This window comes from Nuphar pumila, chromosome 8 (assembly GCF_984573655.1).
Source record: "Nuphar pumila chromosome 8, dmNupPumi1.hap1.1, whole genome shotgun sequence".
NCBI classification, from domain to species: domain Eukaryota; kingdom Viridiplantae; phylum Streptophyta; class Magnoliopsida; order Nymphaeales; family Nymphaeaceae; genus Nuphar; species Nuphar pumila.
Genome location: NC_143256.1, coordinates 126,436,902 through 126,461,335, shown reverse-complemented (window position 1 = coordinate 126,461,335; position 24,434 = coordinate 126,436,902). Strand labels below are relative to the sequence as shown.

Genomic DNA, 24,434 nt, shown 5'->3' with positions numbered 1-24,434 from the left:
TAAACTTGTCGAAGCTAAGGAGAAGGGTTTTGGTAAATTCTCATATCCCTGTTACCTGCCAGTTTATCCTCTCTAGTGAGCTCCATCTTTCCCTTGTCAAGATAATCTTGGATAATATGTCTCCAAGCAATGCATCGTTTTGTGCCATGACCTACTTCTTTGTAAATCTTGCAGATCTTTGAAGGATCCTTGCCCTTGACTTGTGGAGGGTTCTGTACTGCTGCAAGTTCAATCATACCTGATTGCATTAGAAACTCTAACATTTTTGTGAAGGATTGATAAAACTTGGTGAACTTCCTTTGTCAAGTTCACTTTGAATTTTTCTGCCCTTGCTTTTGAGCTTTTATGGTCTGCATTGACTTTGTGATTTTTTTATCAAGTTTTGAGATAACTCAAATTGGTTTTGGTCCCATCTTGACCCTTTTGATCTAACAATATTGACTTGGTTATTCGATTTAGATTTTTTTGATCCATTGTCTTTTTTCATATCCAATCTTATAAATCATACCTTCATAAAGACCTCTTTTGATTCCCATCGTGATATAATTCACATGATTAACTAACTTGGAGAAGCTCTTAATATCTTTGTTGGTCAAAAGATGTGATTCTATTATCAGATCTTTCATCTTATTGCATACTAATCTTCATCTGCTTATGAAACCATAAGCACCTTCATCTTGCTTTTGCTTCAAGTCATATAAATGACTTATAGTATGAGGTGCAATTATATTGTGCTTGAACATTTATATGAATAAATTCATCATACCATTGAACTTTTGGATCTGCTGGAGGTTCAAGGTGTTGAACAAAGCAAGGGTGTCACCCTCTAAGCTTATTGGGAACCAACATATCAAGACTCCATAATTACTATAGGATAAAATCCTCTATGGTATAGTTCTATCTCCCACCTTGGTTACCACATACCTACTGATTTAACTCACGGTCCATACTTTCCAAGTTTTTCATGTTTTGGTCTTGGCCATAAGTTCTGTTTGGACCACAATAAGGACTCTACTTAACAACATGAGACCTTGTTGAGGCTGTGCGAGCTTGCTCTTGTTTTTCTTCATCTTTAATTGGGATTCAATGTCTTCCAATTTTTGTTGGAATTTCCTCATCAATGTCTTCGTGACATATATCTCACTCGTTATATCCTCATAATTGCTCTTACTTCTAGATCAAGATCAAGATCCATCTTGGATTTGTTTTTAGTTTATTGATGGTTGAGAGATGTATTAGACTTATTTTTCTTCTTTATCCTCTGAATAAGTGAACCCTCCTTCAAACTGATCACATGGATCTACTACAAAACTATCTCCAACCCTTGACTGTTTGGATCATCTCTTGACTCTTGGATATTATGATCCATGACAACCTTTTAGTGATTGGTCATGATTGATTCCGTTGACTAAATTTAGACCATTTTAGAATCCAAGTTACTTGAACCTAGGGCATTCTTTGTATGGTCTAGATTGTTAGGAGGATATTGTGTGTCCTTCTTTTGATCTTTGGCCATAGGTTTGGGTTATAGGGCACACAAGAGTCTAAACAAGACAATCATCACATAGATCTAATTTTTGAAAAATGAGATTTTTTGAATCTCTTAGTACTCATGGTATACAAAACAAGGTATCTGGCTTATAGGATCTACCGTCAATATACTCAAGTTAGCACTCTTAGTAAAGGTGGAAAGATCAGAAGATCTAAATAATAAGACATGATGTGAGTTTTTAAAAAATCCACACAAATAAAACACAAGCACAACTAAATTTCAATCAGATTCGAGTGCACAATTTCGAATCTTGTTTAAGAAACCGTGTCCGGAAATAATGTCAAACTTGGATCGAGCATTGGACAAAACACCACCCGTTTGTACCCCTAAAAGGCTAAAACACAGGTGGCTTTCTGAGGTTTTCTAAATCAAGAAATCCGTAATTGTAGAAAAGAAAGGTGGCTTTCCGAGATTTCTGTAAAATGAAAATTTTTACCGAAAACCCGTCAAATTTTCTGTTTTATTGTCTCGGCGTCGTCTATTTATTGTCGAAGAGAGCTCGCTTTTGTTGCCCTAGAGTCTCTCATCCTTCGGCAAGAAACGATGACGCTGAGATAGATTCTTTCTTCCTCTCTTTTCCTCCCTTTTTTTTTCCGGCGTCCACGTTGCCCCAGCTCGCCGGAATCATGTCAGGAAAATCCTCCTCTCAGAAGATCCCACCCTCTTCCTCTTCCTCGGCCAACCGGAAGAGCCGCTGGGAGGGGAACAATCCCCCGAGGGAGAAGTTCTCCGCCGAACCCAAACCCTCTAAGGAGGATCTCGCCCGCTCTCCTGCCTCTGCCGCTGCGGCCCCAGGTCCGTCGAAGCATCCCATACATCCCTCGCCTCCGCAAGTCTCCGGCGGCCCTCCCTTCTCCTTGCCAGATGCTGGTCCTGGCGGCGCAGGCGGGTTCTCGCTCCCTCCCCCGGCCCCTGCGTACGGATTCCACATGCTGGAGCGCCGGACGATCGTCTTGGCGGATGGAAACGTTCGTTCGTACTTTGCTCTCCCGCCTGACTACCCGTCCCCGCGTGGTGTCCCTGATCTCGCCCCTGGCCGGCCACCGCCGGAGGACAGGCTCTACCCGTATGGTCATCCTCACCCCGGCCTAGGTGATCCCCGGGGCCTGGACCGAATCGGGATGGATAAGCCCTTCCCGAGGTTCAGCCCTGAAGGTTTAGATTCCGGTTTTAAGCGAGAAAGGGACCGCGAGGATTTCTGGAATTTGGATAATCCTATGAAGAGGAAGTATGGGGACGACGATGCAGGTTTCGGAGGCGAGCCTGATAGGTTCTATGGCTCACGGTTTCGGGATGAGGAGATTGCGCGGCAGCGTCAGCAGCAGCTTCTGCAGTATGGAAACCCTAATGGATTCCCGGGGGCCTCCAGCAGCCCTCCAAGACCGGGTTCCGGTAGGGGGGTGGATGGATTGCGCTTGCGGAAGGTTCCAAGGCATGGTGGTGATGATGGCGAGGGGAAGAGCACGGTGGACGCACTGCGGGATGTGGACAAGGTTGCTTTAAGGAAAGCTTTTCTTAGGCTCACAAAGGTTGTGAACGAGAGCGTGACACAAAGGAAAGATTATCTTGACGATGGTAAATCAGGCCCTTTACGGTGCATCGTCTGCGGCAGGTTTGTTTGTAGAACAAATGGGTTTGAACTGATTATTTGTTTCGCTTTCCTATCGTCCTTCTATTTCTCATCCCCAATTCAATTAAAAGGATTTTATGTCGTAAAAAAATGGGAGGTTTTATAAAAGATTTTGTTTTAGGATTGGTGTTCTATTGGAAAATTGTGGTTAGTGTTGACGCCTATCACAGAAACACAATCAAAGCTCTCCATGCCCTTGAATTGCTTGGATTTGCGTTTAAAATATCAGGTCTATTTGCATGGTTGGTGGTAATAGTTATGGGAATTACCTATCTTTTTTTGGATTCAAAATATTCTTGTTGTACAACCTGGGAGGTTGTCTTCTATTCTCTGGATAGGTGGTGGGCCTCAAAAGATGGCGAAAATTGGAGAGATCAGTGAAATCAATGGGTTCAGGAGGCAAGTTTGTAAGGTTTGGATAGATGCGGAGCCATGTGAAATTGGAATGGAGATGTCAATGTTGTGAGGATACTTCCAATTGTAGTCTAGCATTTATTTGATTTGGTAACAGCGTTTCTTGGCAGGTTATGCAAAAGAAACTGGCGATTTCCATGTTATTACTATCGTTTTTTGCTCATGAGATGTGCTGTAGCGTTTTCTTTGTGTATTTTTCTGTTTGAGATACCATAAGACTGCATGTTAAAAAATGTTAGATGGATAGTGCCTGCTGATTGCTTTGAGGAAAAAAGTAAAGATGTCAGTGGGCATGGATGGCATAAACAAGTGAGGATGCCATGCACATGATCTTTCCATAATCATGCACATGGAGCTACATTCTTAAAGGGCTTCAACGAAACCTTAGTGGTTTTCGTTGGGGCAGCATTTCTTTTTTTCTTAGTTCTATTGCTACTAGTATTTTACTGATAATCACTATTACCCCTCGCCACCACTTGACAACATCGGATTCACATGCATATTTACAGGTTGGCGAATGTTTATGTATATGAAAGAGTTTAAATAGGTACCAGACTACATATTCTGAACATGTCATCTTCTTCTGTTATTGGAGAAGTGCATCTGTTTGAGTTTTGTTTCTGCTGTTTATATTAGAGTGGTTAAGGCAGTTTTTGTTATGCAATTTCTACATTTATCTTGTTGATTTTCTTTGTTCAATTTGGTGTGCTAATTTGGTATTGTTCTTCATGCTTGAAAATGTGTTATTTGTTCTAAATTTCTTTTCAAAAGAATAGTGTGCTGTACATGCTGCAGTTTCCCTTTCTCTTGTCTAGTTATTGGTGTTTCCTGTGATCATTTGATTCAACCATTTGCTTTCACATTGCAGACAACCCAGCATTTTCCAATTTGTTTGTACTAGCCACAGTGTCAAACTTTGTACAGAATGGCATACAAATTGGAACTGTGTATTGTCATCATTAAACAACTTCTAAGAATAAATTTCTCTGTGTAATCTAATTTTTCAAGCAATGCAGCACGTTGTCATGCTGGATGGCTTCAACCCACTGGATGTCCATATATGGATGTGGATTTTTGTTCTCTTGGTAGTTTGTCATAATCCTCATTCAATCTGAACTGAACACATACTGGGTTTATGTTGCATCCTTCTTTGTTCCCTTCAAACCCAATTCAATATATGTATATGACACAGAAGTAATCTTGATGCTGCTTGTTTACTTACATTGGGTCCTCAGTCCTATTTATCTCAAAATTTCTTGTTTCTTGCATCTTTCTCCCTTTCTTTGTTTGTACTGTTTGATGATTGGTTATTCCAGAGTTACCGGAAGCTTCTTAGATAGGTGGGAAGCTCGCTTCCTGGAAACTCGCTTCAGAAGCACGATACTCCTCGCTTCCGAAACTTGATGAGAACCTCGATTCCCGCATGCTTCTCCTATGCTTTCCACACACTTCATCTATTCTTCTTATATGCTCTCTTACTCAACTTTTCTTGTTTTTTATGTGTTTTCTCACTCTTCTCACTCACTTCCATGTGCTTTCTCTAAATTGGTAGTCATCATTTTTAGATTTTGTTAAACATTTAATTCTTACACTAAAAAAATATGAAATTTAATATTTGTCACTTTTATTTTAGTTTTTATTTGTGTTTCATTTTGATTTCCATTCAATTTTTATATTTCTTTTATTTATTCTTTGCTTCCCGCTTCCTATATATTTTAAAATGCAGCGCTTCTCGCTTCCGCTTTCTGTATCGTTTCCCGCTTCCGCTTCCTAGTCTGGTAACTTTGGGTTATTCTATCTTGTGCACAGTCCAAATATGCATTGTGTTGGTTCTTGCTGAGCATTCCAGAACTATGTCTCCTGTACATCTCTAGAAACTTTTTCTATTCTTTGCTCCTACTGAGGCACATTCTTCATGTTAGTCTATGCTTGATGTGCATGACAAGCTAGTTGTTTGATTTCTCTTGCAGTATTTCATGTGTTGGGGATGTATCTACTAAGCAAAGATGCTTTTGTAATTTGACAATCAATTTAATGATTTGGATGGATTAACCGATTCACTTATATATTTCTTAGACTTTAAAAAAAATCTTATATAGACAGTTCTTTCCTCCTGCTGCACGTATCCTTCATGTGAGTCTAGACTAGATATGAACTGGGAATTAACTGTTTGCAAACACCATATTTACTTATATAATTGTTACAGGCTTAAAATGAAATCTTATATAGACTGTTCTTTGGTCCTACCGAAGCATATTCTTGATGTGAGCTTAGACTTGTGTACCAGGGACTTACTGATTTTTTTGCTTGTTCTTGCTGTAGGATGTGTCCAGTAAGCAAGAATAGCTGTGTAATTTAACAATCAATTTGATTGCAAGCATCCATTTAAGGTTGTGTCTTCTAAGCAAGGACAATTTTGTAATTGAACAACCAATTTAATGATTTTGATGGAGTATCCAATTTATCCATATATTTGTTACAGGCGTAAAAAGATATCTTATATTGATGTCAGTTTCAGTTTGTAGTATAATCCTGTCTTACATCTCTTTCCTTCTCCTAGTTCTTCCTCATTCTATTGGATTGTGTACAATCCTCCATTCTTTTCTATTTTACCTTATTTCTTGAGATCGTTTACTATTTTAATTGTAACCACGCCAAGATGTAGCAGAAATATTATATGCCTTCTCTGTCTTTAGAATGTGTGTGTGCCTGCACACATATACATGTATTTGGGTGCTTATGTTGATTTATAGGCAGTTTCTCCTTTTGATCTTGTTCTAGACTGGTCATGCTCCTGTACATGTTGCAGATGTATGTTTGTAATCATGTTGCGTGATAAAAAAAACTGTTGGTGATAGTGCATGTCTCTTTGTGTACTCATACTACTACAGTACTGCTTTACGTTTGCAGTGATGTTGTGGTCACTGTAATTCTCTTTTGCTGGATGTGAACAGATGGCTTTGCAATTTCTGCCATGAATGACAGCAACTATACATACTTACTATTGCCAGGCCAAATAAAATTCCAGTCTGATATTTTATGTTCTGTATTTTGCTAAGCTAGATTCAAACTTGAAAATCTTTTATAATGTAACTAAATATGTAACATATGTGAAGTTTTCGGCATTGTAATATTAGCTCCTGAATATTGTGCTAAATTGAACATGTTGTTGGGTGGCCTTACAAGTATTCAGTCTTCCGTGAAATCCTTGCTCAATGATGAAATGCTATGGAATATCTGGGGATATGTTATACTAATTATGTGTATTTGTTAGCTTTACTATTTGAAATAGGTACCAAGATGATGATGATCACTCTTCATGTGGTGATTTAATTGATTATTTTTTGTAATGTTAGATATTCTATGTCTTTACTATTTGGAGTTTGAGAAGTATCCATTACTGGCCTTGCTCACCCGTGTGATTCCTGTAGGATGCAACTTAGGCTAATCTTTTGCTTATGTATATCGGGATTCTGACTTTAAACAATGCGGTGTGTTCTTGTATGAAAGCATGCATGTTTATATTAAGTACAGACGAGTGTCAGGAACAATGTGTATCTATAGTGTTATGACACTGAATTATGTTCACTTCCATTAAGATGCATGTCATTTGATTGTAATAAATTTATTGCCACTTGATGATTTAAGTATTATGGTCGTATTAGCTTGAAATTTCTGTATATTTTCCATGTTCTTATACCCATTAACTGTGAGTTACCTGGCATCCTTTTTTTCTTCTTGGTTTATAATCTCTCAAGGAATTTTCATGCCAGTCATATTTAATTGTCTTTTATTTGTGATATGAACGGCACAGGACTTCAAAGGATTTTGTGGATTTGCATAGTCTTATTATGCATGCGTATAATGCACAAAATGCAGACTTGCGCATTGATCACCTTGGCCTACACAAATCTTTGTGTGTTTTGATGGGATGGAGCTATGCAAAGCAACCAGAAAACTCAAAAGTATACCAGTCTCTGTCTGCTGATGATGCAGCAGCAAACAGAGACGATCTTGTTATATGGCCACCACTAGTCATTATTCAAAACACTAGCACTGGAAGGAGAAAGGATGGTCGCATGGATGGGATGGGCAACAAGGAGATGGATACCAGACTTAAAGGTGAAATACTCATCTTTTTTTATCATTATGGATTTTTTCTTGGAAATCTGCCTTATGTTCGTTGTAAGTTGTAACTTGGTCCTAATGCTTTTCTTTTTTGTGATTGTTGAATTAAATTGTAACGTATACAAAAGTGAGTTCTATTTGGTTTGTCCCATTTTCTATCATAGTTACACACTGCAACCATGTTGTTCTGGCCTGTTCATTTTTTTATCATTATGGATTTTTTCTTGGAAATCTGCCTTATGTTTGTTGTAACTTGGTCCTAATGCTTTTCTTTTTTGTGATTGTTGAATTAAATTGTAACGTATACAAAAGTGAGTTCTATTTGGTTTGTCCCATTTTCTATCATAATTACACACTGCAACCATGTTGTTCTGACCTGTTCATGAGGAGTACTGGTGCCACATCCTTTTTTCTTTTTGACATGGTTAAAGTTGTCCTGGTGCTTATTCACTGGACAATTTCTTCTGCAATAACATTCAATGTTACTAGATTTTATCTTACGAAGGCAACTACCCTGGACTCCTAGATGTTCATGTTTGTTAAATTGTAATATGTAATTGCCTCTTCTCTCTCTCTCTCTCTCTCTATATATATATATATATATATATATATATACCCGATAGGGTGTAACAGTCTTTTTACACGTATTCTTTTTTTGAGAATATGTTTGTAATTTGTCTTTCTTTTTTATTAGTTTTCTGTTTTTTTATTTTCTTTTTTCTTTTTTTCTTTTTTCATATTGGCCATGAAGGGGCCCACAACATATATGTTGGAGCCCCCTCCAACGGTTAGATTTATAACTGTTGGAGGGGCTCCAACGTATATGTTGGAGCCCCCCCCCCCTCATTTGTATAAATAGGGGTCATCCTTCTTTAGATGAAATAAGCTTTTTGAAAAGCTTTCTTTGGTGATTCAATAAAGAAGTATTTTTTATGTCTTTGTGCATGTGTATCCGTGCACTTGTGAGTGTTCTCCTTGTGCCTTTGTGCACACTTCTCATATCAAGAATATAGTGCTTTTTTTGCACATATTTCCTCTATAGACATTTTCACATGGTAGCAGAGCGAGGTTCTTAAAGAAAGAGGATCATGTAGTTCTTCACATTATCGGGTGCCTCGAAAGACGTGCATCCAATTTTTTTGGTGATTGGCATGAAGACATCTTTGCGATCCAATTCGTGAGAAGTATACCACAACAAGTACGCTCCAAAAACTTATTGTGGTTCATATCTTTATCTCTCTTCTCTCCTCTCAAATGGGTGAAAAAGATTATCAATATTCTCTTGGCTTTAAACTTAATGGCTCAAACTATCACGTTTGCGGTGGCAACATGGAAGCCCATATCAAAGGAAAAGGGCTTTGGGGTTATGTCCAAGGCTCAATTCCGGAACCGAAGCCAAAAATCACCTTGGTAGAAAGAGGAGAGATTAAGATTCTTGAAGGAGAAGAGAGAACTAAAGCTCTTGAAGAATATAGCAAGAGACATGAGGAGTAGGAAATGAAAAATTTTAAGATCTTATCATGGATTTTTTCATCCGTTGAAACTAGAATCAACACAAACATTATAAAGTTCAAGAAGACATCTCAAGCATGGGAATACCTTGAGAAAATGTATACCTCAAGGGACTTGTCCCATAAATACTACCTTCAAAAAAGGGCTTTGACCCTTCTTCAAGGCAAAATGACCATTAGAGAGTATTTTGCCGAACTCTCCTCTATTAGGGATGAGCTTGCTATGCTCGAACCAAAATTTAGCGGAGAAGCCATAGAACTTCATCGTAAGCAATTAGAAGAAGATCAATTCTTTAATTTTTTAAATGGTCTAAGGTCCGAATTTGAACAAATTAGATTTTCTCTCTTGTCTTCCTTCACTTTTCCCTCTCTTGAAGATGTTATTACAAAATTAAGTGGGGGAAGAAACTCGTATGAGCATAAGCAAGTACAATTCAAGTGTTCTTGCAACGCCTTCAAATCAAGAAGAAAATGATGGAGTGAATGTCGTTTCTAGGTCGGAAAATAATTTAAGAGCTTACAAGCCTCCTCATTTTAAAAATCAAATTCAAGGAACTAATAGTGGATAAGGCAGGAGAAGGGACTATAGCAAAATTGTATGTCATTTTTGTAAAGAACCAGGGCACATCAAACCGGTATGTCCTAAATGGAAGAAATTGTTGGCCATGGCCACCACATCCAAACCGCAAAAAGAAGAAAGTTCATCTACTTCCACAAATGAAGCTCTCTTTCTAAATCAAATTATGGAAGCACTTCAGCCTCTTCTCAAGGGAGCTATTTCTTGAGCCACCGTGTCTACATTTCCTCCTCCAGGTAAAGCCTCTTGGCTCTTAGACTCGGTGCATCATTTCATGTCTCTAAATGTTTTATCTCTTTTCGAATATTTAAAAAATACATCATCATCTTTTGTTTCAACCGCGGATGACACTTCTCTTAAAATTAAAGGCATTAAAAACTTTGAAAGACAACATTTCTTTATCCCCAAAATTAGATTTATATCAAAATTGAATTTAAATTTACTTTCCATCTCTCAACTCTCGGACCATGGATGTGATATAAAATTCTCATCTGATAAATGTTTAATATAGGATCGTCGGTCCAGGAAGTTGATTGGGGAATGCTTTAGGAAGAGAGATTTATACTATGTGGACTCTCTCCAAATACCAAAACCATAATAAATGTTTGGCACAAAAGACTTGGTCAGCCAAACATCACCAAGTTATCTTATGTACATTTTGTCAAAAATCTTTGTAAAAGTTTGTTCTCTTGTAATGATTGTATTCTTGGAAAAATGAGAAGTATGCCTTTTGAACAAAGATCTATGTTTACCACTAAACCTTTTGAAATTGTTCATTCGAATGTTTGGGGACCAACACCCGTTATATCAAAAGGAGGTTTTGCATATTATGTAATCTTTGTGGATGACTACTCTAGATATTGTTGGATATACTTCCTTAAACACAAACATGAAGTATTTTCGTGTTTTAAATCATATCATATGATGATTAAGAATCAATTTAGTGGCAACCTAAAAATATTTAGGATCGACTCTGGAGGTGAATATCTCTCCAATGAATTTAAGAGTTACCTTGAAAACTACGGTATTGTTCACCAAAAATCATGTCCTAAAACCCCTCAACAAAATGGGTTGGCAGAAAGAAAACATAGGTATATCATTGAAACCACTAGAGCCTTACTCATATCTCAAAACATTCCAAAGAGATTTTGGGCAGAGGCGACTCTTGCTTCCGTTTATCTTATTAATCGTCTTCCATCCAAAAATCTAAACAAAATTTCTCCTTTTGAAATATTATATAAAAAAGAATCTGACTATAATAGTTTAAGAATTTTTGGATGCAAATGTTTCGTACTTACAAACAAAAATGATAAACTCTCACCAAAAGCCATTCCGTGCACATTTCTTGGATATTTCGAAACACAAAAAGGGTTTCGATGTTATGATGTTTCAAATGACAAACTATATGTCTTAAGGAATGTGACATTTTTGAAAAATGATAGTGGTTTCGAAAAATGTGAATCACATGAAAATAATGTCGACTATTCCTTTTTATTTGACCTATTATCTAGAAATGATGATATTAGTGATGGTGAATTATCATGTAATGATACTAGTGATCATGAAATGGATGAAAACAACAATGATTCCAATCCATCTACCAACCATCATAAAAAAAGAGGGACATCTAATAATCCTATCACTTATACATATAGAGATAGAGGCACTTTTAGAAGTGCAATTGAACAATATAGTGAACCTGGGGAATCTACCTCCTCTTTTGATACAAATCCTAGAAGAATTAGGAAAGTTTCCTCTAGATTCGTATCCTTCAATTCATTCTCACATAAATATAGAGCTTGTCTTAGTGCCATTCACTCATATTTTGAACCTAAAAACTTTGAGGAAGCTAAAAAAATATGTTGAATGAAAAGAATCTATGAAAAACAAACTTAGAGCTCCTAAGCCAACACATGGGAATTCCAAAATCTCCCTAACGGAAAGAAAATCATAGGATACAGATGGATGTTTAAAGTCAAAACTAAGAGTGATGGATCTCTTGAAAGATATAAAGCTCGCTTAGTAGTAAAAGGGTATAGTCAAGAATATGGAATTGACTATGATGAAACATTTGCTCAAGTAGCATGCATGGTCAATGTTAGATGTCTCGTCACTATCGCTTCAATTAAGAAATAAAATATTTTTCAAATGGATGTCAAAAATGCCTTTTTGAATGGAGATCTTAATGAAGAAGTTTATATGGATGCTTCACTAGGTATGAAAATTCCTAAAGGAAAAGTTCTTTGATTACGAAAAGCTCTTTATGGTTTAAAGCAAGCTCCCAAGGCTTGGTACAACAAATTTAACAATGCGATGTTAGAAAATGGATTTTCATCATGTTATATTGACACTGACATATTTTTTGGGTATTGAGGTTGCCTATTCTCACATAGGTTATTTTTATCACAAACTAAACTTGCTTGTGAGATTATTGACATATCAGGAATTACAGATGACAAGGTCTGTGAAACTCTTGAAATAGTAGGATAAAAAATGAAGATTGATGATGGGATTCATTTGAAAGATCCCACTGCTTACAGACAACTGGTTGGATCACTAACATATCTCAACATTAGTAGACCTGATATCTCTCATGCGTGTATATTGCTAGTCAATTTCAACATGCCCAACTACAGTACATATGAGCGTCATTCTCCGAATTGTCAGATACATAAAGGGAACCGTAAACAAGGGAGTATCTCTATCTTCTTCTTCTAAATTAAATTTAATTGTTTATACTGATTCTGATTGGGGAGGTGACCCAAATAACTGTCACTCCACCACTATTTTTTGTATTTTTAAGGAGAATCCTTAGTTTCTTGGAGATGCAAGAAACAACAGAAAGTATCTCTCTCATCCACCGAAACTGAATATAGAACCATGACAACCACTACCATGAAAATTGTTTGGATTCAAAGATTGCTGGAAGATATGAATATACGAGTTCAAGGACCCACAAAACTATGTTGTGATAATAAAAGTGCAATCTACGTTGCCAAAAATCACACATTTCATCAGCGCACGAAGCATATTGAGATGGATTTTCACTATGTTCATGAAGAATTTCTAAGAACAATTATAGATCTTCCTTATGTAACATCAAAATACCAACTGACATACTTCTTCCCCAAGGCGCTCTATTCTCCTAGATTCAAATTCCTTCTTGGCAAACTTTCGGTTATTTCACCCTAAGTTTGAAGGGGTGTTAAATTGTAATATGTAATTTCTTCTTATATATATATATCAAGGTTTTAAAACCCGTGACTCGGAACTCGACTCGTTCTTTATTGACTCGTGACTCGGCGGGTCAACTCGGTGACTCGGACCAAGTTTTGTTAACTTTTGATTTTAAAAGAAAAACAATATATAATTTGTCTCAAACCATGTTTTTGAGTAAACATGTAGTCTCCAAATGTCTGTAAGAATATAAAAACTGCAAAGAGCTATAGAGGTTTGCTTGCATTTGATATCTATACAAGCACTTTGACTAATTCATGACTTGAATTAGAGGATGTGGTCACCATGAGTTCAGTTTGCTACTACCTACGGTTCCTAAAATGGCCAATCATATATGCTAGCTTGTTTTAAAAGTTTCAATTCCCTCTCTAACAAATCTATAAATGTAAAATAGGGATATATGTGCATATTGAAAGTTTACATAATGCCTAATATCAACATAAATAAGCAATTTTCTCATGTATGAAAACTATGCAGGAAATATATTAATGGCACAACTATAAAAAGACTACTAATATTTGAATCTGTACAATGCTTGTTCACATAACAAATGGATGATGAAACCTAAATGTGACTTCCTATAGGCACATTTGACCCTCCATATATAGTGAGAATCATTTCTTTAAAATATTTTGCTAGAATAAGTTGATGCATGGCGATTTTATTCTATGGATTTAAATGATTTTTTATCTTTAAATGATTTTTATTTTCATTTTTATACAAAATCTGGGGGTAACCCTTGTTAAAATATATGTACTTATATATTTCGAAACTGTAATTTGAAACTCAAAAATCAAATTTCAAACATCCCAAAAATCGCCCGAGTCAAGGCGAGTTAGGCCCGAGTCAAGCCCGAGTTTGCCTTGCCGGGTTGACTCGCTGGAGGGCCGAGTCAACGAGTTGACTCGGCGAGTTTTAAAACACTGATATATATATATATCAGTGTTTTTTTACAGTCTTTTTTACACATTCTTTTTTGAGAATATGTTTGTAATTTGTCTTTTTTTTAATTAATTTTCTGGTTTTTTATTTTATTTTATTTTTTTCATATTGGCCATGAGGGGGGCCACAACATATACTTTGGAACCCCCTCCAACCGTTAGATTTATAACCGTTGGAGGGGCTCCAACGTATATGTTGGAGCCCTCCCATGACTCCATTTGTATAAATAGGGGTCATCCCCCTTTAGATGAAATAGGCTTTTTGAAAAGCTTTCTTTGGTGATTCAATAAAGAAGTATTTTTTTATGCCTTTGTGGACTTGTGAGTGTTCTCCTTGTGCCTTTGTGCACACCTCTTATCATGAATATTTGTGCTTTTTTTGCACATATTTCCTCTATAGACATTTTCACAATGTTCTCTATATTGTTGTTCTGAGGATTGAGTTAATCATCTGGTCTCTTAATTGTGGAGTTCCCTCTTGTCCATTGAGGCCTTTGATTGTTTTCTATTTTGTGCATTAGCCATTTCCTCAGTGTGTTTGAAAGTTCTAGCATGTTGTATGTCTGACTTGTTTGGATTGAACTTACTAATTCTCTTCTTGAAAATCCACCCACACCCGCAGAAGCAAGGTCGTGTTTGCCCTTAACTTTTCTTTTGGCCATAAGTTGAGATGGACCATCCTCTACTTTTCAAGTGTAATTTGTCTTAAGAATGGTATTCCTTTCTGGCCAAGCTCTTTAACGGTCTAAGATGATCCATCATTTGTGATGTCATTTCAACTCTTTCTCCTATGTTCTTTTATTCAGCAAGCAACTGCATCCTAGAGAAACTGAGTGAATTTGATTATTTCCAACTCTGTCCAGGTAGGTGAGAAACGAAATACAACTCTGGGAATTCTTTTATAAGTGGATTTGTCAAACTCATTACAAGAGCCTGTTGATATCTGGAGTTAAGCGCTTGCTATGGTTGATGACGACCATGCAATGAACAATTGGGCTCTGTGATATCTTCTAGAGCATTGTTTGTGAAAATGGTGATTCAGTAGATTTGGTAATGATTCTGTGAAAGATATATGCACAGATTTTTCTTCTACCAGATAGCACTAGTTGATGAGATGATATAGCAGCTTGTCTGATTGTGGAGTCATTGAACTCCATGTTAGAAAGGCTTGGTGCTGCACCTTTTTATCTTGCCCAGTTCTGCATATTCTAACAGCTTTGCTCTCTAACGATCTCGAAATCCTGTAGCATGAAGAGCCTATAGAAGTGTTGGTTTAGTCCTTCAACTGCCAGTACTTTGAAGCATAGTTTGAAAACTCGCTGGGTCAACTGGTTGACTCTGCCCGGATCACCCAGTTACTGGGTCAAAACCAGTACAAATTCGGCCGAGTCATGGGCTGACTCAGCTGAGTAAGTTGAGTTTTAGTATGACTCGGCCAAGTTTGCCCATGACTCAGCCGAGTCTTGCACATATAATATATTTTGTATATAATTACATATATTATATAAAATATAATATAAATATTATGTTTATTATATATAAAAATATGGTTATATATATATTAATAAAATTATGCATTAAACATATTATAAAAAATATCATATAATGCATATTATATACTATACATTGGTAACATATTATAAAATATGCATGGTATGTACATATATTTACATATTTTATAAAAAATATAAAGTTAACATGACCCGGCCGAGTCACTGAGTTGACCCGACTGAGTAACTAGTCACTCAAGGACGAGCCGAGTGACGAGTCACTAGGTTTTAAAACTATGCTTTGAAGACACGTTCTCCTCACTTCCACAGCTTTGGTTGTCCAATCACTTCAACCTGGATGGAGAGCTACTCTTGCTTTCTTATAACACTTGCCAAAGGTGACTATATGCCTGTCCTTGCATCTGATACCTTGTTTTTCATCTTTTGCTGTTTATCTTAGATAATTGCAACTTCTATGTAATGAGCACATTTTACTGAACTCTCCCTGACACTAGATGGCTATTCCACTAACCTAGTATTTGCTAGCAATGCTCATGCTTTCTGATGGTGCATCTGTGTGCATATTTCTTATGTTACAAAGCTGACTTTTGTTTAAGGGTTAGATTTCCATGCCATGGTTGCCAGATTTCCTTCTTTTAGGTCATGATCTGCAACATACTGGATCATGGATCTTTATGCAATAGTTCTCCATATTTGGCAACTTATATGACCCATAAGTTACATGTGCACCCATATTTTTGCTTTTATATGTAGCTATGAATCATTTTTTCGACAAGACAGCATTTGACCAATTCTTGGCTAGATAAGTTTATTTTCAAAGATATATTGGCGACTGGTTGGGCAGCTGTGCCACATGGACTCTTCATATAGCTTAACACACCCTGCGAGTGCAGCAGGACACGAGTCTCACCTCACAGAGTGATGCATCCGAAGAAGATGAGCCCACACTCACAACATGCCCACACGACTATGTGTTGGCACCCTAGACTATTAGGCCTATCTTTTGGCTTTTATTGTCTTTTCAATTATGGCTTTAGGAGTTTAGATTTGTTTGAATAAGATCTGAGGCCCAACTTTTGTGTAGATTCGGATCCATTTAGGGAAACTCTCTTTATATGAACACCTTATGAGAGAGCCCCAAGGCATGCTTGAATGCATCCGAAGAAGATGAGCCCACACTCACAACATGAGCACATGACTATGTGTTGGCACCCTAGACCATTAGGCCTATCTTTTGGCTTTTATTGTCTTTTCAATTATGGCTTTAGGAGTTTGGATTTGTTTGAATAAGATCTGAGGCCCAACTTTTGTGTAGATTCGGATCCATTTTGGGCAACTCTCTTAATATGAACACCTTATGAGAGAGCCCCAAGGCATGCTTGAATGAATTGAGGTAGTTTTTTAGTAACTCTCTCTCCCCATCTCTTTCCTTCTCTCCCCCTTGGAATGCCCCCCCTCTCTTTCGTTCCTTCCCTCCATCGTTCCTATTCTCTCTCTCTCCTCCTTTCTTTCCTTACCTCCCCTTTCATTCCTTTTCACCCACCCAAGGGCACACCCCTTGCCTTTGGCACCCCCTTGTTGCACTGGGCGTTCAGCCCTCTCTCCCTCTCCCTCTCCCTCTCCTTCTCTTTCTCACGCCTCCCCCTATGGTTGCAGCACCCCTAGGTCTTTCCAGGGGTGGCGTGAGGGCTGGGGTATCCATCCAAGACCGCTGTAAGCCTCTGGAGGCTCTGCCTTGTGCATGTAGCGTGCTGTAGCCGGCCCTTGGCCTACCACAAACTGTTTTGTGCTTCGTGAGTCCAGATCTGTATCATCTGCCTTCCCCACAACGTAGCATACATCCAACTGCAGAGCAGAGTGCCTAGCAACCCCCAAGAGCTTTCTTGGCCCGTTGGAGGTCTCGACACCCTCTACGGGAATCAGTAAACCTCCCGGGGCTCTGCCACGTGTGTAGAGCATACCGGAAGTGCGTTCCTGCCTTGTTTCAGGCCCCTCCACCGTGGGTGACTTCCCTAGGTATCCATCTACGTGTTGAGCCCCTACCTACAGAAGATCCAACCCTGGCTAAATGTTTGAGAAGCTTTGGGACCCGAGCGTGCGGTGGATGTTCCGCAGGAAGAGCCAGATTCAAGCCCGGATAACCCGATCGCACAAATTTGTGTTGGTCAAGCCGCACCTGAGACTATGTGTCTAATTTGACCGAGTCCAATTTTTCTTTTTTCTAGCATTAAGAAAGTAAAAAAAAAATACAGAAAAGGGAATTAGGACTCAGTTTCCCCTTCTTGGCGCTCTCCTCTCTACGCTCCTCAGCACAAGCACAATGTCCAACGAGGTAACTCTCTCTCACTTGTTCCTCCCACCTCCTTTCCTCTCCTTCTTCCTCCTCCTCCTCTCTTGTTCTTCCTCTTCCTCTCCTCATTTGGGTTAAGGGTGTACCCGGGCTCGCGCAACCGTGTCTAGGTTCGGGTGATGATGAAATGATAATAATTGTTTTTATTTTATTAATGTAAAAATGTATGTGTAAACTAAGACTGTATATATACTCCCTGCTCTCCCATAACCAAGTTTTTGAAAGTGCTGCATCCGAACCCGTACCGGCACCCACTTCCGCACCCACACCTATATAGTTGTGCAGTGTTCGAGGTCTCTAGATATATACAATCCATGATTCACAATACTGGTTTCCAAGGTTCTGTTCTAGTTTGAGTACATTCCGTTATATGCCCATGTTGTTTGACCTTGTGTATTTACTACTACTATTGGGTGAAGGAATTTATGTTGTGTGGGGTTTTCCTTTTTTCGTTCTTCTTTTGATAGTGTTGAAACTTGAAACTGTTATCTGCTACTATGAGAGAAGCTGATTCAATGAGATTGCTTTCTGGTGGAAGGCATCCTTTGTGTGGAATATGCCTGGTTCCTCGAAAGATTATTGCTACACTAGCAATTGTAGAATGCTAATTAGATGTCCAACTTGGTTCCTTCTAATCTATGCCCCCATGTGATGTTCCTTAGAATTGGGTATTGTGCTGAAAGCTAAATTATATATAAAGGGAGATCTTTATGATGATTGATTTAGCCACCACTGTTCTATTCAGCTCTTTTTGGACTTGAATCTCATCCTATATTGACCTGTTTTGATTTTGTGGTCTTTTTCACACTGATCTTCTATATTTACTCTCCTTATTCCCTTGCATAGCACCGGAATGGAGATTTCCATAAAAATGGATATATCCTCATATGCAGCCATGTCCCTGTCACATAGTTTTTGACTTGCCTTGTTTTCTTTCCATTTTTATTGGAAATCATGACGCATCTATTCTTGCTTATTTGCTAAGAGTGAATTCTAGGATGCATGTGTTACTTTCATCCTTTTCTGTGTAATATATTGTTGTTTCCATACAACACCATGAAAGGTTCCTTTCCTTCTTGTGTCAGTTGTTCAAAGTTTCCCTCGTGAGCAGGCATGAGATTGCTTTTTTTGGCTTAGTTTTGATACTTATAGCGAATGGATTCTCATTTAGCAGACAATAATCTTCATGCATCTTATTTAGTATATCTGTAAGCAGACCTATGATGGTCTGGCTACCAAATTGACTAAGTCCACTCTATTGGGTGCTTATTGAACTTTTTCTTGGTTCCGTTGTGCCACTGTTGTGTTGCTTTGCGAACTTGGTCTCATTCCTGTTCTGATCATGCATCATTTGGTACACTTAACAGCTATAGGAAATCTTCTTTTATATTTAGGTTGTTTTAGTTTATCAATCCATTTTTTACGGGAAACCTAGTCAATCATCTTCATTTTCTGTTGAGTGTTTTCAGAATGGGAATCCTATATGATTATACCTGACTTCCATTATCCGCTCTAGTAATTATCTGTAATACCAGATATGCAGAATATGATTTTTCATTTCATATACACACTTTACTCTGTTCCAAGTTAATATGAAGCTGGTTCCCATCTTGTAATCCTGCTCGTTTCCAAGTATTGCCAAATTCTGGTCAAAACAAATAGGGAAAATAGTCAAGCCTGAACTAGCTAGAGTATTGCAAGGGAGTTGTAGCCTTAGTGGTCTTTGTTCTTGTCAGTCGTTTGGTGCTCCTGCTGCCTTTTTATTTGTAGGCATGGGGGGGGGGGCTCCTCCTTGTGGGAATTGCATGTTTCAACTCGTATTAGCCAATGATTAGGTGATAGTGAATGCCATTAATATTGCTTCAGCATGTCCTGTTTTACACAATCCACATTGTGCTACTTGAATATATGAAGCAAATGAATGCAGTCAGTTACTGACCAGTGGCTGCCACTTATTGCATCGCTCGACATAGTGCTTTGCTGTTGGACAAAATGAATTGAGTCGAGAGGTATTTTTGACATAGATCTGCATCTTGCAGTTAAATTTCTGTTTTCTCATTCTTCAGTGTGGTCAGGATGCTCTGCCTTGAGTCACGATGTGATCATCCTAGCATCTCTGCTGGAATATGGTCTTTAGGAAACTGGTTCTCTATCTCCAGAACTGGACACTCAAATACATGGTGTATGTCAAAATATACAGTTATATACATTTACCAAGGTGAAGATTCAATGGTATGATAGACTGCCAAGTTCTAGGTATATACTATATAAGTCTTGTCAATGTCTCTGGATCCTTGGTGACCTGGTGATATTAACAAACTTGTCATGGTGTCCCTGCGTCTTTAGTCATCTTGCAATTTGCAAAGATTGCTGATAATCTTGGCATCCATCTTCCACTATTAATTGTTTGTGGAAATGTCATCTCCCAGGAGTCTGCAGTAAGTACGTAAGCGGTGTTTTGGAGACATGACATCATGTTGTATAAATTGAATCCATTTCTCAATTATTTACTTTGCATCATTTGTTATGATTATACTCTTCGGCATTGGTCAGTCTATCTGTCCTTAATACAAGTTTTGTGATTCTGGTATTCTAGAACTTGGTTTCAGTGATGGAAAATCAAAGTCCATGTATGGCAAGGATGGCCATCTTGGTGTCACATTGGTGAAATTTGCTGCCACTCCAGCAGGGCTGAGTGAGTGTGAGCGCCTTGCTGAGTTCTTTGAGAAGGAGAATCATGGGCGTAGGGCCTGGGCACGTGTACAAGCATCACATTCAGGTGGCGATGAGGACAAGAATCCTGACCTTGTGAGTGAGAAGAAGCGTGTCCTTTATGGGTACATTGGTACTGCTTTTGACTTGGAAAAAGTGGATTTTGATCTTCGGAAGAAGGCTGTGATCAAGAGCAGAAGGGATTTTGATCTATCAGACTGATGCCAGTATTGATTGTGGGGGTAAGGGATGATGCAACCCTTTGATCCTAAGCACTATAAGACCGTTACGGCGTTACCCTTGTTTTAAATTTTTGCCAGATATACTTCACTAATAGATCAGTTTAAAATTATTTAGAAATGCATGTATCAGTAATTGGCACCTTTGCAGATTTGCTTTGGACTATGTAAAGGAACATGAGTTGCTTGATGGATTGTGGGGTAGCTCTCTTTTGTTTGTTTGTTTGTTTATTTTTTTAAGCCCTTGTGAAATTAGAACCCTAGGCTTGTGGGGATTCGCCACCTAGACATTTATTCCACCCAACGCTCAGCATAAGTAGCACTACTATCGTTTACTTCGATGTTATGTAACCTTAAGAAAATTTTTAGTATTTTGATGTAGAGATTTGTGGTCATCATTGAAGTATTCCTTTCTTTGGGGGCTCGGGGTATTGGGAAGATGCTTAGCATTTAGGGTTTCTCTTGCCTATTGTGTCTTTTTTTTGGAAGATGCTTAGCATTTAGGGTTTCTCTTGCCTATTGTGTCTTGCTTTTGTTTTTTCAAAAATGAAGCTTGGAGGGGCTCTGTTAGATTATTTAGCTCTATCTGATGGTCGTATTTGCCTTGCAATGGCCGTCCTTCCCCTTTTTGAGTACCTTTTTTCTTTCATCTGATGGCTGCATTTGACTCTCAATGCTCTGGCCCTTTTCTTTTCAAGTTCATTTTGCTTGGGACTTCTAAAGATCCTGATATCATGTTTTCGAGGAGTTTGATTCTTCCTGTGCTGTGTAGCTCTAGCATCAATGCTCTGGCCAGTTTGTATCTGAATTCTAAGTCGACTGCTATCTGACTTTTAAGTGGACTGCTTGCAGACCAGCCTATCATAATCTGGAAAAGCTTTGCATGATTTTCATACTTTAGCCTTTGGTTCCTTGCTTCTTTTAGTAATTTGAATGCACCTTGCTTTGGATGATGAGGATTATGGAGTTCAATTCTCAGGAATGTAGAGCAATGGGAATTCGATTACCTGTCTGTGAACTAGCAGTATTTTCTGCGACGAGAATGAAGATAACCAAATTGTCTGGAATACCATAATATTAATGGGGGGAATTTGGGAAACTTAAGTTCAAATTCCCTTCATTAGTTTTTCTTTTTCTGATTGTGAAATCAGGTGTGTTTCCTGCTAGGAAAATGAAGGTTACTATCTAAATTGTGAGTGGAACGACGGAATGCTTGGGGTTTGTGAAAAAGGGAGTTCAATATCTTCTTCTGCAGTTCTTGATAAAGTTTCAATTTCAATTGCAGTCATTATGCATCTAGCAGTTCCTATCTGGACACTATTCCATTGTTCTTTTTTCTAAGTTCAACAACTCGGAAACCCTGATTCTTGGGGAGCCTGTTTGGTTTGTTGTTACAAGAGATTACCGGCCATCACCTTAACCATGATAACCACTGGATCGTATTCACATGGTTTCATGAAGTTATAGTTGGCCTTCAAACTACTGCATTTGAAGGTACTCTTAGAACTCCATCCTTCTGAGTGAACTGCCTGCTAGCTTTTGCCAAGTTTTTTTATTACATATTATTGTTTTGCCGCCTCTGGCTAAATACGGTCAAGTTTATGAACAGTAGGAGTTAATGATATGAACAGTAGATAAAATGATTTCATTCATATCTGAATCCAAATAATTCTATTAAGCAGTACCTAGATTTAGGGACATTTAAGTTCATAGCCTTGGCTGTAGCTTCTTCTATATTATCTACCAAATTAAAAGCTTGTTCGGAAAACTATCCTGGAAGGGCCAATTGAAAACCCCTATTTGTTACTGCAAGACCAACACATTTCCCTGGAGAACTGGTAGATATTCTTCTATGGATAAGGGTTGTGATAAACAAATGTTAAAATTTTCTTGCATATCCCCAATTTTAGGCATTTGGTGTTGCATGAAATATGACCAAGTTCAAGAGATGTGGCTTTCATTTCTGCCTTGAGTGCCACCATTATTGGAATTTTATTGTTGAAAGAAAAAGACGAGGGAGATTTCTCTGGTCAATCTGAAGAAAATGCCCTCAACATCATTAAACGGGCAATTATTCACTCAAAATGGTCACCATAGTTTTTATAAAGAGCCCGACAACTAGGGTCCTGTTTGGAATCTCGGAGCTGGGATGGGCGCTTATGCATTTGGTGTTCCCTAGGCAAAATCTTGGTCAAACGCCCATGGTATCATGGTGGTACCGTTTGGAATCTTGGCGTTAGGATGGGAAGTGAGGCCCTTTTCTCCTTTGTATTTACACTAATGGATTTGGCAGCTACCTCCTCTAAACTCCATAAACGCCCTAGCTACCGATCCCAAACAGAGTAGCTCCACATCCATATTGGCGGTGGAGAACCATCGAAGTACTGGTTCAGAACCAGACTTCCTCTCTCTCTCTCTCTCTCTCATATTTGGGCAAGCGAGAGCCACCGAATAACCTCAGACATTATCCATATCTTAAAAAATTGAAAAGAAAAAGCCCTAGATATCATTCGTAAATATCCAAAATCTTATATCAGTACACCAAAACTTTACATTCCAAAATCTCTCTCAACCAAGACAACCAAACAGTGTAGCCAACAAGCAAACATGAATCTTGCTTAGAAGACAAATAAATGAACAAAAGGAAGCGAGCGAAGCCAAGGGAAGCAGCAGATGTCAGTCGTTGGCGGTAGCCAGATGCAGGGAGAGGAGCTCCTCCTCGGGGATGGTTTGGATGTGGCAGTTGCAGCGCGGGTAGGAGTCGCAGAGCAGCGCGTAGCCGCACTCGACGACGTCGTCGCTGGGCATCCCCTGGCTCTGGTCGACGTCCCCGTTCACCAGAGGCGCCGGGCACGTCATGCACACCCCGAGCTTGCAGTCGTGTGGCACCTCCAGCACCCTCGCCACGATGGTCTCGTCCTTGCCCACCTCCACCGTCGTGCTCCTCCCCTTGTGGTCGATCCTCACCTTGTAGCTCTTTACTTTCGGTAAGGGCCCAGCCTTGCTCCCCGGGTTGAGTCCGAGCCTGAGCCTGAGCCTGAGCCTGGTGGGTGCGGTGGGGATGAAGGACGAAGGGAGGGAAGGATTTAGTAGTTTTAGAGATGATGGGTGGCCATCTCTCTCTCCAATTGGTCTTCTGTGAGAATGGATTTGGGGTCTCCCACTAGATTTGGTGGAAATGATGAAGAGGGTTTGCGTAGTGGAATTTGGTTCTCTCAGGGTTTGTGTGGTGGAATTTGGTTCTCTCTCTACAAAAGATGGCGTAGGGTGAAGAACGTCTCTGTCAGAACTACGAAGTGGAAGGGGATAACGTTTTGAAGGATGGTTTCTTAGGACGTAAATGACAGCACAACCCGTTATTTTTTCTATACTGACACGTGATGACCTTTGTCTTCTGGGTGGGAAATAATTGGCCACAGAGTTTCGAGGGTTGGCCCCATTCAATTTTGGGTTAGATCTGATAGTAGCTCAGCTCGCCGTTCAGCTCGGCTCAGAAATTGAGCTCCATGAGCCGAACTATGAGGCAACATGTTTAGATAAATGAAGCGACGAGCATGGCAGGCTCGTATAGGTTTATTTTACATATAATATATTTTGTACATCACCACCGTGGTTGTTACCCATGTGATCAG

The 24,434-nt window shown here is 38.8% G+C and overlaps 1 protein-coding gene across 3 annotated transcripts in view; it reads left to right on the top strand.

Annotated features, from left to right (window-relative positions):
* Nucleotides 1-2,065: 2,065 nt before the first annotated feature.
* LOC149830671 (uncharacterized) overlaps nt 2,066-24,434 on the top strand; it is a 31,857-nt gene continuing 9,488 nt past the window's right edge. Inside the window, exons 1-3 of one of the 3 annotated variants that reach the window (XM_090016677.1) lie at nt 2,066-3,164; nt 7,411-7,718; nt 20,448-21,019. In XM_090016677.1, coding sequence (XP_089872803.1) covers nt 2,179-3,164; nt 7,411-7,718; nt 20,448-20,785 — 1,632 coding nt within the window. In that variant the 5' untranslated portion in view covers nt 2,066-2,178 and the 3' untranslated portion in view covers nt 20,786-21,019. Of the gene's footprint in view, nt 3,165-7,410; nt 7,719-20,447; nt 21,020-24,434 lie in introns of those variants that run through there. The other 2 variants (XM_090016678.1, XM_090016679.1) reach the window with 2 other exon arrangements.